The sequence below is a fragment of the Pundamilia nyererei genome, unplaced genomic scaffold (assembly GCF_000239375.1).
Source record: "Pundamilia nyererei isolate P.nyererei 1_Seehausen unplaced genomic scaffold, PunNye1.0 scaffold00041, whole genome shotgun sequence".
In the NCBI taxonomy this organism is placed as follows: Eukaryota; Metazoa; Chordata; class Actinopteri; order Cichliformes; family Cichlidae; genus Pundamilia; species Pundamilia nyererei.
In genome coordinates this window covers 552,023-566,920 of record NW_005187442.1, presented here as the reverse complement: position 1 = coordinate 566,920, position 14,898 = coordinate 552,023, and the positions used below count along the sequence as shown (strand labels likewise).

Below are 14,898 nucleotides of genomic sequence, written 5' to 3'. Positions count from 1 at the left end.
GCTCTCCAGTTCTTAAGGATTTAACCCAAACCTTTTGAACTGTATTTAAAATACATGTATGAGATTATCTCTTCTGTGATGTTGTGCTATCTGCCCGCAGGCTAAATCCCAGCAAGACAAACGCATGTGGATCTTACACCTCAAGAGACTCATACTTGAAAACCATCCTGCCAAAATCCCTGCCAAGGTAAGAGGAGCTTATCTCCTGACAGGCCCCATCTTTATTCAAAGATTTTGTAACTGCTCTGAGCGGGATGTGCTGAAAATGTCACTCCCTCCTACTCACTCCATCTCTCTTACTTTCTCATATTCCCTTATCCACTTATCCTGCTTTTATACTTTCTAGCGTCTTCCTATCAGCATTCATCATCAGTTTTTAATGAATTCTTTTTATTCTATGTTATTCTGTTTTGGCTTTTTTTGTAATGTTTTATTGGGGTTATTCCTAAATTTTTGTATTTAATTTTAAGTTGTAAGTAAAGTATATTTATGAAGCACTTTGTGGCTACACATCTGTGAAAAGCACTTTGAACATAAACTTTACTATCTCTTCATCTGGCTTTTGACATGTGCAGCAAAAACTAAGACTTTTCAGAGAAAGTAAAGAGTGTCCATGAAGAGGCTCCTTTGATAAGTTTCAAGTTTCAAGTTGAACTGTAACGTGAATACAGTAATATGGTGCCACCTAGTGTCAAAATGCATTTAAAAAAAAAATGCATGCATTTTTTTCTAATCCAAACTTGTCTTCTTGCAGTTCTACTAAAGTAGTTGAATTGTAATTAATTTAATAATTATTATCAATAATTCAATATTCTATAATTCTAAAATTATTGAGAATGACAAAGATCCTCAGCAAAGCACTAAATTTTTAACGCAGCTTATCAAAAAAGACTCAGTTGCAACAAAGTGGTTAAGTTATTCAAAAGACTTCATCCTAATGTTTTTTGTTGTTGTTTCCGAATTCCAGGCCAAACAAGCTATTTTGGAAATGGATGCGACACGTAAGTACCAATTTCTAAATTAGTGATCATTTATTAAAATTGTACCTTTGGTATATTTTAGTCTAATGTTCTTTTTGCTGCAGGTATAAAAAAAAATAATTAAATATTCATTTATCACTTATTTGTTTTCCTCTACTGCCATTTTTTTCCCCCAGATCATCCCGGGTTTCACTATACCCCCGACGGTGAAAAGAAGGATTCCCCTCAAACCAAGGAAGGCCCCACTCCTCGCAGAGGGCGCAGGAAAGGTGAGAAAAGTCTCAGTCAATATTGTGTTGAGCAAAAATTATGTTTCATAGCTTAGTGTGTAAAATAAATACAAATTAAAGGAATTGAACACACATCTAAAATTGATCATATATTTATTTTTCTGTCTTCCCAGAACCTCTGTCCAAATTACTGAAGAATGCTAAGCAGAATGCAGCCAATGCAGACGGTGAAAAAGTGAGTCATGCAAACACAAACCAGGAGTCGGTGTACACACACTCGTGAACAAATTTTACTTAACCCAAAATGTGTTCCTTCTCCATGCAGCGAACAAGTCTAGGTGCCACACTGCTTTCTCCAGTGTCCCAGCTGGCTCTGGGCACAATTGGCCGCAGCCGTAGCCTCATCAACCAATCACAGGAGTCCTTAGATCCTGGCGATCACTATGACCACAGTGACCGGGAGGAAGGGGAGGAGTCACATCAGCAGGACGCTGACGATGAGGATGACAGTGGTCTGGTGGGTTTTGGCTACCTATAATTGTGCACTATATTTAAATTTGCCAAAAATATCCCTGTGAAATTCGGGGTTACATGAAAATCCCCCAGTTTGTTTCCATGTTAATCCAGTCTTTCAAACATATTGGTAATACTCTAAATTCTGCATTCAGGGAGGCGGAAAGAGGCTGCGGGTGCCTGGCAAAGGCAGTAGAAAGAGGCTGAACCCTCAGGCTTCTGTTGATAGCATTGAACAGTGGAAAGCTTTCAACATGAGTTCAGCAGACCTACAGGTACAGTATCAATTTGGAGCTAATGAGAGATGCAATATAAAATTGTACTGGATCTCAGATTTTTCAGCTGCTTCAGTCACATGCAATACAAATGATCTCTGCTGTCCTTCAGAGAGCCAGAGAATCCCTCGTACGGGACGGAAGTCACCACCCACCACTCCTCAGGACACCACACGTGACAGAGGAGCCTCCAGACTCCCCCATTCCCTCTGTAATAGTAACAGAAAGTGACCCGTCAGTGAGGAACATTTGGGCAGACCATCAGGCTCGCAGGGCAATGTTCCCCACCCGCCAGAGAACAATGCAGCCTGACGATGAAGACGAGGACATCTACCAGATGTTTGTTCCCACAGAGCCAAACGGACAAGAGCCAGAGGTGCCTTCAGAGAGATCAGAAGCTCCCTCATCGCCAAGGACCGCTCGGCCCTGCAGCTGGCATGTTGAACAGGTGCCCACGGTGCAGGTTGAACCTCCACCCAGCGGTAGCAGAGTCCTGCGGAGGGCAAGCAGTGCCGGGGAGAAGGCTACAGAGCCTCGAGAGAGCCCTGAAGATGACCAGGCCGGTCACAGCAAAATGGAAGTGATCCACACTGAATCATCCAGCAATGATATATCTGGATCATCCTCAGCTGAGCAGCTGACAATGGATGATATTGAAAATGTTTATGACAATATCAGCTATGAGGACCTAAAGAGCATGGGACTCATCAGAAGAGACCCTGAAGAAAGCCAGTCGCAGAAAGATGCTTCTACAGATGCACAGCGTTCCCAGAGTGAGGCAGAGAAAGCAGTCAATGTTCCAGAGGTCAAAGAGTCTATGTCCAAACCAGACAGTTTGCCAGAGGACCATAAGTCACTAACACAAGAGGGGAAGTCATTCGGGACATGTGAACTCAAAATAGTGGAGGAGGAGAATATCTATGACACAATCTGTTTTAGGGATCCGCCATCAACCGAGGTCATGGAAAAAAATGAAGGTGATAAATTAAAAGAAGAGAGGGACAGTGTGCTGCTTAGAGCATTTGTTTCTGAGCAGAGCTCCCACTTTAGAGAGGATGAAGGATCAGCCCCCTGCCTTGCCCCATGTTCTTCTGAGCCCGATCTTTCGTCTTCTTCCACCTCTGAGACCTTTTCTCAGAGCTCACAGAAAGGAGATAAGATGTCCGAGCAGGTCGATGAACTCTGGAACGACTTGGAAAACTACATCAAGAAAAACGAGAAGAAAGCTGATCGACTTCCTGCTGCATTCCCAGTGAGTGCCAGCGAGTCGCCGAAGAAGACCTCGTCTGTCAAAAAAAGCCCTGTGAAGAGCACTCCTGTAAATACTCATGCAGCCTGTGCACCCACCAGTTCCCCAACACATCAACCTAAGCCCCCACCTGTCACTGCCACACTCTCATTCACCATCCCACTTATCAACCTTCCTGAACAAAGTGAAGGTACCACTGAAGAAGAAACCCACAGCCCTTCTCCTGCATCACGCCCCCTTCCTGTCACCCCAGAGCCCGTCCCAGGAACCGTGAAGAGCATCCGCAACCGACTGGCTCGTCTAAGCAGCGGCAGCTTTCGCCTGGAGGATGACGATCTGGTGGAGCTTCCCCAGCGAAACATCTCTCAGAGAGAAAATTCCCTCAAGGACCTTCACAGTTTGTTCCCAGGGGAGCTGGCAGGTCTGGACTCACCCCTGGCATCCTCCTCTCTCCTGCTGGGTGAGTCTGTGGACTTTCCCCTGGAACTGATGGACAAAACTAAGAGCCGTGTGTTCCTCATGGCACGCCAGTATAGCCAGAAGATTAAGAAAGCAAACCAGCTGCTTCGCATGAGGAGCATGGACCCTGGAGACTCTTGCAGTCGGGCCAGAGCAGAGAAGAAACAGAAAGATCTCGCAGCCATCTTAGAGGAGAAGAAGCAAGGAGGTGCAGCCATAGGTAAAAAATAATAATAATAATTCTCAGATGCTAGAGTATAGGTTTAAATTTGTTTCCATTTTGTGTTTCAGTGGGTAGAAATCTGTAGATCACCTATTCAAATAGCCATAATTTGACAATACAGCCCTTCTCTGGCAGCTCTCCTCTCCAACCAGACCAGCACAAACAAATGCAGTCACTTCATATGTGAATGAGGGTAGTAGCTTCCCTGTGCAGGAGAAGAAATGCGAGCTCAGAATTCAGCTCGAGGCCAAAACAGTTACAGTGTCACCATCTCTGACATATTTTGCCAGCAGGCCCTCTTTTAACATATCCAGTTGTTGGCAAAGCTGGAATAGCAGTTGATTCAAGTTTTTCATTGTTTCAATGGATTCACTTTTAAAACAACCAATAGAATTTTTTTTTTAAATGAAATGCCAATGATTGGCCAAAGGTGAGCTATAGATGTCTCGTTTCCTATTGAGACCACTTAAATTATATTTTGTTGAAGTTATGATTGAATATTTGTCCAGTGAGAGCCAAAAATCTGAGTTTTAAGATGCTCAAAATATGGTTTGAGCAAAAAATGGTGCCTTTATTGTGTACCAGTGCTGTTAGTTTATGAGCAAAAATGCAAACATGCCTCACTCACACTTCTTTTGCATCATTTTTTTTCTCCCATCTTAAGGTGCAAGGATAGCAGAGTACTCCCATCTGTATGACCAGGTGATGTTTAAAGATTCCTCCAGTCCAACCTCTGCTACCCCACATCACTCCCATCCAGGTCTGTCATCTTCTCCGTCCATGCCCGAGACCTCTCTGGAAGAGGACTGGCTCCACTCTACCTACAGCAACGGAGAGCTGGCCAGCTTTGTCTCCTCGTCTAGCGAGGTGGGAGAGGCTCGAGCATCTTCTACCCCTCAGCGCAGGCTTACTTCAGCCTGCTCCACCCCTTCTTTCTTCCCTCCATCTCCGACCAGTCCACCGGCACAGAGATGGAGCTCGTGCATTTCCGCGCCTATTGAGAAAGAAGAGCACGTGTACAGCTCCATTAAGAGACATCCTTCCTTTAATGCACCATCTTTGCCCGCAAAGTCCTCCCCTTCTGCTCAGTCAGTCAGCTCTACTGGCAGCCAACAGCAGGAGAAGTCTGGACTTAAATGTAACGGACTCGATGTAGATCGATCCACAAACAGACTTCATGGTCCAAGTCTAGGCCGAGCTGGCCGGCAAAGTAGCCTCCCAGAGCGGTCTACCCAGGGGCTTTCAGACCTCACTTTACACGATGGCCAAAAGGTGGTGGTCCTGAATCGGGCTTCTGCACTGAGCATACTCACCGCTACCCAGAACTACTTGGCCAACTTCAAGGACAATGGGGAAGATGACGATGACTATGTCGAAATCCGCTCAGAGGATGAGAGTGAACAACAGCGTGACAGGTTGTCGCAGAAGAACGGCAGCTCAGCCGCTCTTGCCGGTCAGAATCGGGGCGTTATCCAGTCTCAGAGTCTACCGTGCACCCCAATCCGCTCCTGCGACCCGCTGAGACCTTTGGACCACGAGCATTTGGAAAAATACCTGTGGAACGAGCCGCAGCAGAGCCAGCCCAACATCGTCCAGTCTCTGAGGGAGAAGTTTCAGTGTCTGAGCTCCAGCAGCTTTGCCTGAGGCTGTGTGTTAACTAAAAAGCCAAATCTATATCAACGAAGGGAACAATGCTGCTTGGCCTTGACTGCCCTACATCTTAAAACACAAAGAAATGTAAAGCAAATATAACACAACTCTCAGTGTAGATCAGCCATATTTGTAATGACATGTTAATGCCTTCGCCTTCTGTTACAGTGCTTTGAAGTTTAACATAATAGGTGACCATTAACGGTCAAAACGCCACATCAAAGCTTGCATGTAAGCTGCCTTAGCACTTCCGGAGATCGGGTTGGGTGGGTGAGGGGTCGCTAGAACAAAGCAAAGTTCTCAGTTGTCTGTAAAAGGAGTCCAGTGTGACTGAAAAGATTTTAATATTCAAACTCTTTGATTGCTTTTTGTGTTGAACCTTATAGACATAACTGGTGTCATATGAACTGTTGTACAGTAGTTCAGGATACTGACTGAAATGTACTCTCGTCTGTGCTCAAGGTCTTAGACTTAGACTCAAACATCTAGTGGACTTTGACAGATTGTGTCAGTAGTACCTCTTCAGTGGTGTTCTTAAGGTTAATTTTAACTGCACTTTCATCTCTAGTTAATATTTACCTATATAGGAGAGGTGGCCCAGATTCGTGGCTAGTTTTAAAAAAAATTTGCTTACACTATCAAACCGTTCCAAACAAGCAGCTTTACAAATATACAGTTCAGATTCGCAGTCTTCACATGTGCTACTCAGGCTAGTTTTTCACCTTTAGGTGGCTAATACAAGACCCAATAGGTTAAGTATGACTAAACATAGACTTGTAAGTCTATTTGAAGTTATTGTACGTCACTCTGCCTACCACCTTTCTAGGGTATCGTGCTTTAAAAATTGAGAAGATGCTGATATTTTAGATGATCAATAAGAAATATAGGATTAAATATTTATTTTGAATCTGTGAGCAAATCGGAAATGTTTTTTACGTGTTAATGTCTGGGGCCATCCATCGTGCACAGCTTAAATGTTCATCTCAATAAATAAATTGTGCGTGTGTGTGGATTTTTTTTTTTATATATATTATAATTTAACCTTTGCTTTTAAGAGGGACCACAAAGGAAAGGATTAAGGAGATTTACTACAGTACTGTATATGGTGTAGTTTTTTTGTTTTGTTTTGTTTTGTTTTTTTTAATTGATCATCATCTGTTTACCTAGTTTACGTCTTGGGGCACTCCCAACTGTCACACTACTGATATTACATCCTCACTCCCAGAAAGTCACCTCGACAATTCGTCAAGTTTTTTCTTTCCCATCAAAGCAAACCCAAGATTTATGCCACACTTGTTTAATTTCTGAATGTCCTATTTATTTGAAAGCATCCCTCTGTTACTGCCCCGTGTCACTATTACTGCGAGCCACCGACTGGTTGTAAATGAAAGAATATATTTATTGAAAGAGTTTTATTATTATTTAGGAGCTCACAAAATTTGTATCAAATACTGTGAATATTATCCGAAAATGTTTCTATCACGCACTGCTTGATAAATACTCACGAAAAAGAAAACCACACAAACATTTAAAAAGCACAAGATCGTGGCCTGTTGTTCATGTCAGGAGAACTGCGTCAAACACAAGTTAGGAATATGAAGTATTTTTGTTCCATTGTACATTTTTGTCCTGTTTCACTGGTGGGGATTGTCAGTTTTCATTTACTTTTTTTTTCTTTTTTTGCACTTTTTTTTGTCCTTTTTTTTTTTTTTTAACGTTGAATTTGTAAACACTTTGTAAAGATGTACATTTTAGGAATGTTATTCTTCTATGCCATAGGTATGCTTTTTAATGCTTTGTTTAAGTTAAGTCTACTGTATTTTTTTAACTGGCTAGATGTCGTGGCTCAACAAACTATGTTTGAGGTAATAAATACAGATTGAACTCACCTTTGTGTGTGTGTGGGTTTTGTTTTTGTTTTTTTCCCTCTTGTTATCTCACCACACTGAATAATAGGACTCACAGCAGTCAGGAAGCTTTTCGTTGTGTACTATAGTTCTTATTAGCAGAAGAGCATGCATGTCATTTATTTAAGTAAAACTGTTTGCAATGGCAGAACACTTCCCAGCACTGAAAGGCACTTCCCGGCACTAATGGTATGACTTTCAAAATCCTACATCACCTCATTCTTAAGTTATTCCATTCACAAACTTATGTGTCCGCTCTTCCTGGCTAGTTGACAACAATACCCCAGTCAGCCTTTTATAGCTGAGCAGTCAAAACTAAGCCAAAATTCTAAAGTGTGTTTAAAACAATTTAATAATAATAATAAAAACTACACCCCATGAACCTTTGAGCTGAGCTCTGGACTTTGACTGCCTCATCTCAGCAACTTGCTTCTTTTCTTTTTCAGCCATTGTATTGTAGAGTTGCTGTTGTGTAGGGACCTGTGTCCTGCATAACTCAAGTTGGCAAAGCTTTAGCTGTCAGACAGATGGCCTCACATTTGACTCTAGAATGCTTTGTTACATAGAGGAGTTCATGGTCAACTCAGTGGCTGCAAGATGTCAAGGCCTTGTGACTGCAAAACAAGCCCAAATCATCACCCTTCCACCGCATACTTGACTTTTGGTTTGAGGTATGTTCAAATGCAGCTTTGCAAATATAAACCATGCTGCCATCCTGGTTTTTTATTTATTTATTTATTTTATATAAAGTAGAGGCTTTTCTTTTTCTTCCAAACATGTCATACTTGTTCCCTCTTAATTCTTAAAGTGAGGGTGTACTTAGATTTCCACTCACTGCTTTCACTCTTCATTTTGGCTTAGTTTTTGATAAATAAAAATAACGGCATATGTCATGTTTTACAATTAATCTGAGGTTGTAGTTACCTAATTTTAAGATCTGCTAAGGACTAGATTATCCTGATATGTAAAACAGAATTTAAAGAGGGTGTACTTTCGTTTCATCATGACTTTGTAAATAAAAATATTTAATTCATTCGAAAATAAATGTGCTTGAAATGGAAATATCATCTCTAATATATTATTTCCAAGCAACTAATTTGTCTCGTCGCTAAGCATATTATGAAATTGTTGAGTATATGGAATTTGTGAGTGAAAGCAAATATAAAATTAATTCAAATAGTTTGGACTTTCTGTTGATGTACTGACCAAAAATAAATACAAACAAATATTCATCTTTCAATACAAAAATAAAGAAAATGCCGCATGAAACTAACGAAAAAGAAATAGGATATTCATCCGCATAACAACAGTATCAACCGTAGCGTGCGCACAAACAGCTTTAGAGCTTCGGAAAAACCAAGAAGAAGAACTAGGGCGCGGCGCGGCTGTTTTAGGGCATGCTGGGAAATGACGTTTATAAGAAATGACTCAACAAAAACGTTGATTTGTAATTTAAAAAGGGAACGACATCACGTGAAAAAAAATGTAAAACATTTAATAGCGAGTTCTACCACACAATTAAAAGCTCTCATACTGAAAAGATCGAGATTTTTAAGATATTTTCTTCTCGAACCTTCTTTCCAGTACCGGTTTACCCATAGTGCACTGCGCCGCTTCCTTTCTTCTTGGTTGTACGGTGGTCCAAAAATGTCGCTATTAGATGGTCCGTTAAATGTGCTCGGCCAGAGGACAACTGGCCAATCTGTTCGCACTCAAAATGGTGAGTTTATGCGCTGCTTGACTTTGTAGGTCAGATAAAATTAGCGTTTCTGCTATGTGTTTATTATAACGGGCAAGAGAACGGTTTTATGCAACACACGTGTGGATCACGCTAATGCTAGCTAATGTTAACTTAGAGATTGTGCTTCCTGTCTATTACTAATATTATTAGTAGTATTATCATTATACTACAACACTGCAAATCTATTCTTTCTCAACTGCAGCACGTGTTGCAATTGTCTAATCCCATTTTAGTACCGTCCACTCGTACTACAATGAATGGAGGGTTATGCTAATGGGATAGAAAAACTCTGTCATGGTCTGAAGGTGTGGCGAGCTGAATGTGCGCCTCTCTGAATGAAATGACAGCATATCCCTCTGACTGAGGTCCGAAAGGTCAAAGGATGTGCCTAGTATCTTTAGATGCATTGAACTTTTTGCTTCACACTCGCTAGTTACAGTTTCCTTTTTGCTTCTGCAGTTATGGCCGCTGCATCCATTGCCAACATCGTCAAGAGCTCGCTCGGACCCGTTGGCCTCGACAAGATGTTGGTGGACGATATCGGGGTCAGTATCACGTTTGTGTTCACTGGAGAAAAGAGGAATGAACGTCTCTAGAAACAAGATGGAATACATGCACGAGTTTTATTGACACTTAAACAGCAGCATGAATGATAGTTTCTTCTTTGTTATACTATCTTTTTGGACTTCCAACAGGTGTTGCTTAGAAAGTATTAAATCAACTTCAGATTGTGCAAAATGCAACAGCCAGACTAATTACAAAAACCAATAAAACTGAACATATTACACCAGTCTCAGGAGCTTTACACTTGCTACCCAGTGCTTTAAAAATTGATGTTAAGACTTTACATATTGAAAGCCTTTCATGGCCTGGAGAATATATACTCAAATTGCTGTTCCCACATCAACCAGTGCATAGGTTTAGATCACGAGGCAGAAACTATAATAACCACGTAAAAGCCATAGTTGCTTATCAATCGTGTTTTGTGGTTGTTTCGACAGGACGTGACCATCACCAATGATGGAGCAACCATCCTGAAGCTGCTGGAAGTGGAGCACCCAGCTGCAAAGGTCCTGTGTGAACTGGCTGATCTGCAGGACAAGGAGGTCGGCGATGGGACAACATCTGTGGTGAGTAGCTACCACTAGCTCCACTGGTGTTTGTGAATGTTTTAGCAGCTAATTTGTTGGATTTTACATAATACAGAGCTTCAGAAACTGAATTGCAGCATCCTGTTTTAGTACTATGCACCTGCTTCTTATTACGGGTGTGTGGCTATGCTAACAGGAAAGAGAAACTGTCCATCATGATCTGAAAGGGTCGAGCAGCCTCATTTCTGCCACTCTTAAAGAAATGATGGTACAGTGCATGATCCGTATCTTTTGAGTTTTATTGTTGATAGAAAATTAAGCTTGTTCCCATATTTTAGCTCGCATTGTTTGCGTTGCTTTTTCTCAGGTAATTCTTGCTGCAGAGTTGCTCAAGAGTGCCGATGAGCTGGTGAAGCAGAAGATTCATCCCACATCAGTCATCAGTGGATACCGTCTGGCTTGCAAGTGAGATGATGTTAAATGTAAAATCATCCAAATAAGATCATTTAGGATCTGTTGCAGTTTTGTGATGCTCAAACTTGTCGTTATCTTTTAGAGAAGCAGTCCGCTACATTAATGAGAATCTCACTATTGGAACAGACGACCTGGGAAGAGAATGCTTAATCAACGCCGCTAAGACCTCCATGTCTTCCAAAATCATCGGAGTGTATCCTTTATTTGTTTGCAGGAAATCAGCAAAATTTACCAGTGTTTATATTTTGCATGTGCAGAAAGCTTTTCTCACTCTCTAAAGTAATTGCCTTGACCCAAGCCTTCAGTGATGCAGACTTCTTTGCTAACATGGTGGTGGATGCTGCCATGGCTGTGAAGTTTGTGGACAGCAAGGGGGTAGCTAAATATCCTATTAACTCAGTTAATGTGCTGAAAGCCCATGGCCGCAGTCAGAAGGAGAGCTTCTTGGTCAACGGGTATGCAGTGAACTGCACAGTCGGTTCACAAGGTAAGTCTGTCACGAAGCCTGAAATTCATGGATTTTAAGTGTAAAAAGTGAGGATGTTGGTGATTTCTTTTGATTAGACTCCCATTTAAATTTGCTGCTATGTCTTTCCTGATGGTGTATGCAGTGATACGCGTGGGAGACAGTAACCATGGCTAAGAGAAAGGTAGTCACAGCAGTTTGTGAACTGCGGCAAAGCCTCTTTTGGCCTGACAGTAGAATAGTTCAGGGACCGTTTTTCCCTTCAAACAGTTTTGTAACTGTTTTTATAATAAATTTTTATTGTCCTTTGGATTTTTAAAATGATATATTGTGTCACAGGCATGGTGAAGCGTGTCGTTAATGCCAAGATCGCTTGCCTGGACTTCAGCCTGCAGAAGACCAAAATGAAGATGGGTGTGCAAGTTATTATTAATGACCCAGAGAAGCTCGACCAGATCAGACAAAGGTGATTTTTGAACATTTTTTTTTCTTTTTCTTTAAACAGACACATTTTTAAGAATCATCCCATTAAATTTACTGTGTTGCTTCATCATTAGCTGACACAGTGATACGCGTGGGAGATATCATAAGCAGCCACATGTGAAGGCAGCAGCTCTTCCCTGAGATGCATGACTACTAATGTTGGCTGGACACTTTGTGCATAGCATGCCTTTATAAATATACTGTTTAAAGTGTTGCAGCTTATTGTGAAACTGATAACAAAGCTCAAAACAAAGGAAATGTGGAGGTAAAACTAAATATGTATTTTTGGTTGGTTGCAGGGAATCTGATATTACCAAGGAGAGGATCCAGAAGATTTTGGCATCAGGCGCAAATGTTATACTGACGACTGGTGGCATTGATGACATGTGTTTGAAGTATTTTGTGGATGTAGGAGCCATGGCTGTTAGACGAGTTTTGAAGAGGGACCTCAAACGCATCGCAAAGGCAACAGGAGGTAAGAAAGAAGTAAGCTGCAGTTTGTGTCGATTGGCATTTACTGCTTTTAATATTCACGTATGCATTTAGGTGCGTCTGTCACACACTTAAATTTAGAGTTTCCACCAGCAAATATTCATGTTTGACCTTGTGTGTGTTTGTCCATTCATAGCCACCATCTGCCCTTCTCTGACCAATCTGGAAGGAGAGGAGACGTTTGAGGCCACTATGCTTGGCCAAGCTGAGGAGGTTGTGCAGGAGCGCGTCTGTGATGACGAGCTCATCCTTGTCAAAAAGTAAGAAATAAGAACTAGCAGCTGCTTGAGTAGTGGTGAGTTGCAGTTGCATGAGTATAAAGGATTTAATTAAGTGCACTTCTTCTACAGCTTTGGCAAAAGTTGAGGGTTTTCCCTTGTACAATAATTGTCCACATAAGACCCCTCCTTTTTTTTGTTTTTGTTAATTAAAGGCTGATGTCGTATTGTCGTCACCCTGCCAGGTGCGTGGCATAGTCACCCAAATTAGTAAATGCAGTAATTTTGAGTAAAACAGTAATGCAGGATTTTGAAATTGATTCCATTGGTGTATCTACTCAAAATCTGAGTTTGTCTCAGTGACTTTTCTAAAAATAGCTTAGATTTTGCTGGGAGGCTGAGGAGCAGCACTGGCAGCTTCCAGTTTTTCGTTTTTGTTTTTTTTATCCCGGCAGTTAGCTTTGAAAAAGTCAGGACTGTGTGATGTTTACAGATGAGACAACTATGTGTTTGCATGTATTGTTTTTGAGTGATTATGAATAATACAAAGCCATTTGGAATAGGCTCACATTTTTCTGATAAAAATTGGAAGTAATTGAATGGCATGGTCAGTTTGAATGAGCCATATATTTTCAAGTTTAGCATTAATTGGTTTAGAGCCTCAATACTGCTAGGGTATTGGGTTTCTCTGTTTATTCTGATACTGCGTGTTGGCCCAGTTTAACTTGAATGAGTTGCTGTAGGTTTGTAAACCATTGTATGACAACTGGAAACAAATTGATTGCATTCATAGCACAGCATATGGTGGACGTGGACCAACAAACAAACAAACAAACAAAAAAAATATATCAGTCAAATGCCAAGAAATATGGCTAAGAGATGAGTTGAGAGCCTCAGAAGTTATTTCAGAGATAGTGACTTCCAGAATGAGTCTGTAACTGATGTCAGATGCCTTATGCAAGATTTTGTAACCTACTTCATGTTACATTAACATGAAATGTGAGGATTCAGTGAGGACTACATTTTCCTTGAATATTCAGGGAAAGTTTACAGACCTAAAGGACTGGTTTGGCTCGTCTTCTTGTCTCTAAAAACAAAGTTTGTTGCAGGGGATAAAGTTCTAGTTTTGGATTTGATAATTTTGTATTTGATTTTAAAGTCCTTTTTTTGTTTCTACATCTAGAGTTGATTCTCATTCTGATCACTATATTTCCTGACTTGCTTTCCCCTCAGTACCAAAGCACGCACATCAGCCTCCATCATTTTGCGTGGAGCTAATGACTTCATGTGTGACGAGATGGAACGTTCACTGCATGACGCTCTCTGTGTGGTCAAGAGGGTGCTGGAGTCAAAGTCTGTAGTGCCCGGAGGAGGTGCTGTGGAGGCAGCCCTGTCAATTTATCTGGAGAACTATGCTACCAGCATGGTGAGCTAGCAGCTGCTGGGAATCTGCGGTTGATGCTTTTTATTTATTTTTTTTAATTAAAGTAAATTGTGCTCATCAATTTGCTTCAATCTCTCTAGGGTTCCAGAGAGCAGCTGGCTATTGCAGAGTTTGCTCGATCTCTCCTCGTCATCCCCAAGACGCTGGCTGTGAACGCAGCACAGGACTCAACTGACCTGGTGGCCAAGCTGCGGGCCTTCCACAATGAGGCTCAGGTTAACCCTGAACGCAAGAATCTCAAGTGGTGAGTCTTACCTCAGCTGCAAGTTTGTTTATTAGGCATTTCCATTCAGTTAGTCCTTAAACGAGCACACTACTAACATGTAATTACACTGTCAGTGGTTTGTCTCTGGTTCCTTCTCAGTCAGTTTTGATCCTAAAGTTAATCTGCTGTTAGATTTTCCTATTTTGTCTTTAAACTGTTTAAATATGCCAGATTTTTTAGATTATATATATATTTTTTAGACAGAACTGTATGAAAGTAAGATTTTATTTTGAAGTTAATCTGTCTTGGACGCTAAGTGAATTTGCATATTTTGGATTCCTTGTCCTTTAGGATTGGTCTGGACTTGGTGAATGGCAAACCCAGAGATAACCGTCAGGCCGGTGTGTACGAACCCACGATGGTTAAGACAAAGAGCCTCAAGTTTGCCACTGAAGCTGCCATCACAATCCTCCGCATCGATGACCTTATCAAACTGTTCCCAGAGCCGAAGGAGGGCGGGCATTCGTACCAGGAAGCTGTGGAGTCTGGATCACTGCAGGGTTAAGAGGCTCCAAATTGGTCCCAATAGATTCAACTTCTGTATTTATACTCGAGAAGCTCTCCATGGCTGTTGCTCTAGTGTAGGCTGTGCACGTTGCCTGTTTACTGTTCTCCCACTCCCTCTGCCTTGGAGCTCTGTCTTCTAGAAGAACTGTAAGCGATTGCTTTTTTTTTTTTTTTTTGGACACTTAATAAAGCTCAGATGGTTGTAAATGAGTGATGGAGTAGTCCCTTCAT

At 41.4% G+C, this 14,898-nt stretch overlaps 2 protein-coding genes across 2 annotated transcripts in view; both read left to right on the top strand.

Annotated features, from left to right (window-relative positions):
- Positions 1 to 7,236, top strand: part of LOC102210802 (pleckstrin homology domain-containing family G member 1) — a 33,115-nt gene extending 25,879 nt beyond the window's left edge. Inside the window, exons 10-17 of the mRNA XM_005731013.1 lie at positions 101 to 187; positions 968 to 1,001; positions 1,157 to 1,249; positions 1,384 to 1,445; positions 1,536 to 1,727; positions 1,879 to 1,998; positions 2,111 to 3,926; positions 4,594 to 7,236. Of these exons, the coding sequence (XP_005731070.1) occupies positions 101 to 187; positions 968 to 1,001; positions 1,157 to 1,249; positions 1,384 to 1,445; positions 1,536 to 1,727; positions 1,879 to 1,998; positions 2,111 to 3,926; positions 4,594 to 5,573 (3,384 nt within the window). The 3' untranslated portion in view covers positions 5,574 to 7,236. The remainder of the gene's footprint in view (positions 1 to 100; positions 188 to 967; positions 1,002 to 1,156; positions 1,250 to 1,383; positions 1,446 to 1,535; positions 1,728 to 1,878; positions 1,999 to 2,110; positions 3,927 to 4,593) is intronic.
- Positions 7,237 to 9,067: 1,831 nt separating this feature from the next.
- Positions 9,068 to 14,874, top strand: tcp1 (t-complex 1). The gene is made up of 12 exons (XM_005731009.2): positions 9,068 to 9,206; positions 9,687 to 9,772; positions 10,229 to 10,357; positions 10,686 to 10,783; positions 10,875 to 10,985; positions 11,098 to 11,279; positions 11,598 to 11,724; positions 12,041 to 12,216; positions 12,370 to 12,493; positions 13,685 to 13,877; positions 13,976 to 14,139; positions 14,452 to 14,874. The coding sequence occupies exons 1-12, from the start codon at positions 9,134 to 9,136 to the stop codon at positions 14,663 to 14,665; spliced, it is 1,677 nt and encodes a 558-aa protein (XP_005731066.2). The 5' UTR covers positions 9,068 to 9,133; the 3' UTR covers positions 14,666 to 14,874.
- The last annotated feature ends 24 nt before the right edge of the window (positions 14,875 to 14,898 follow it).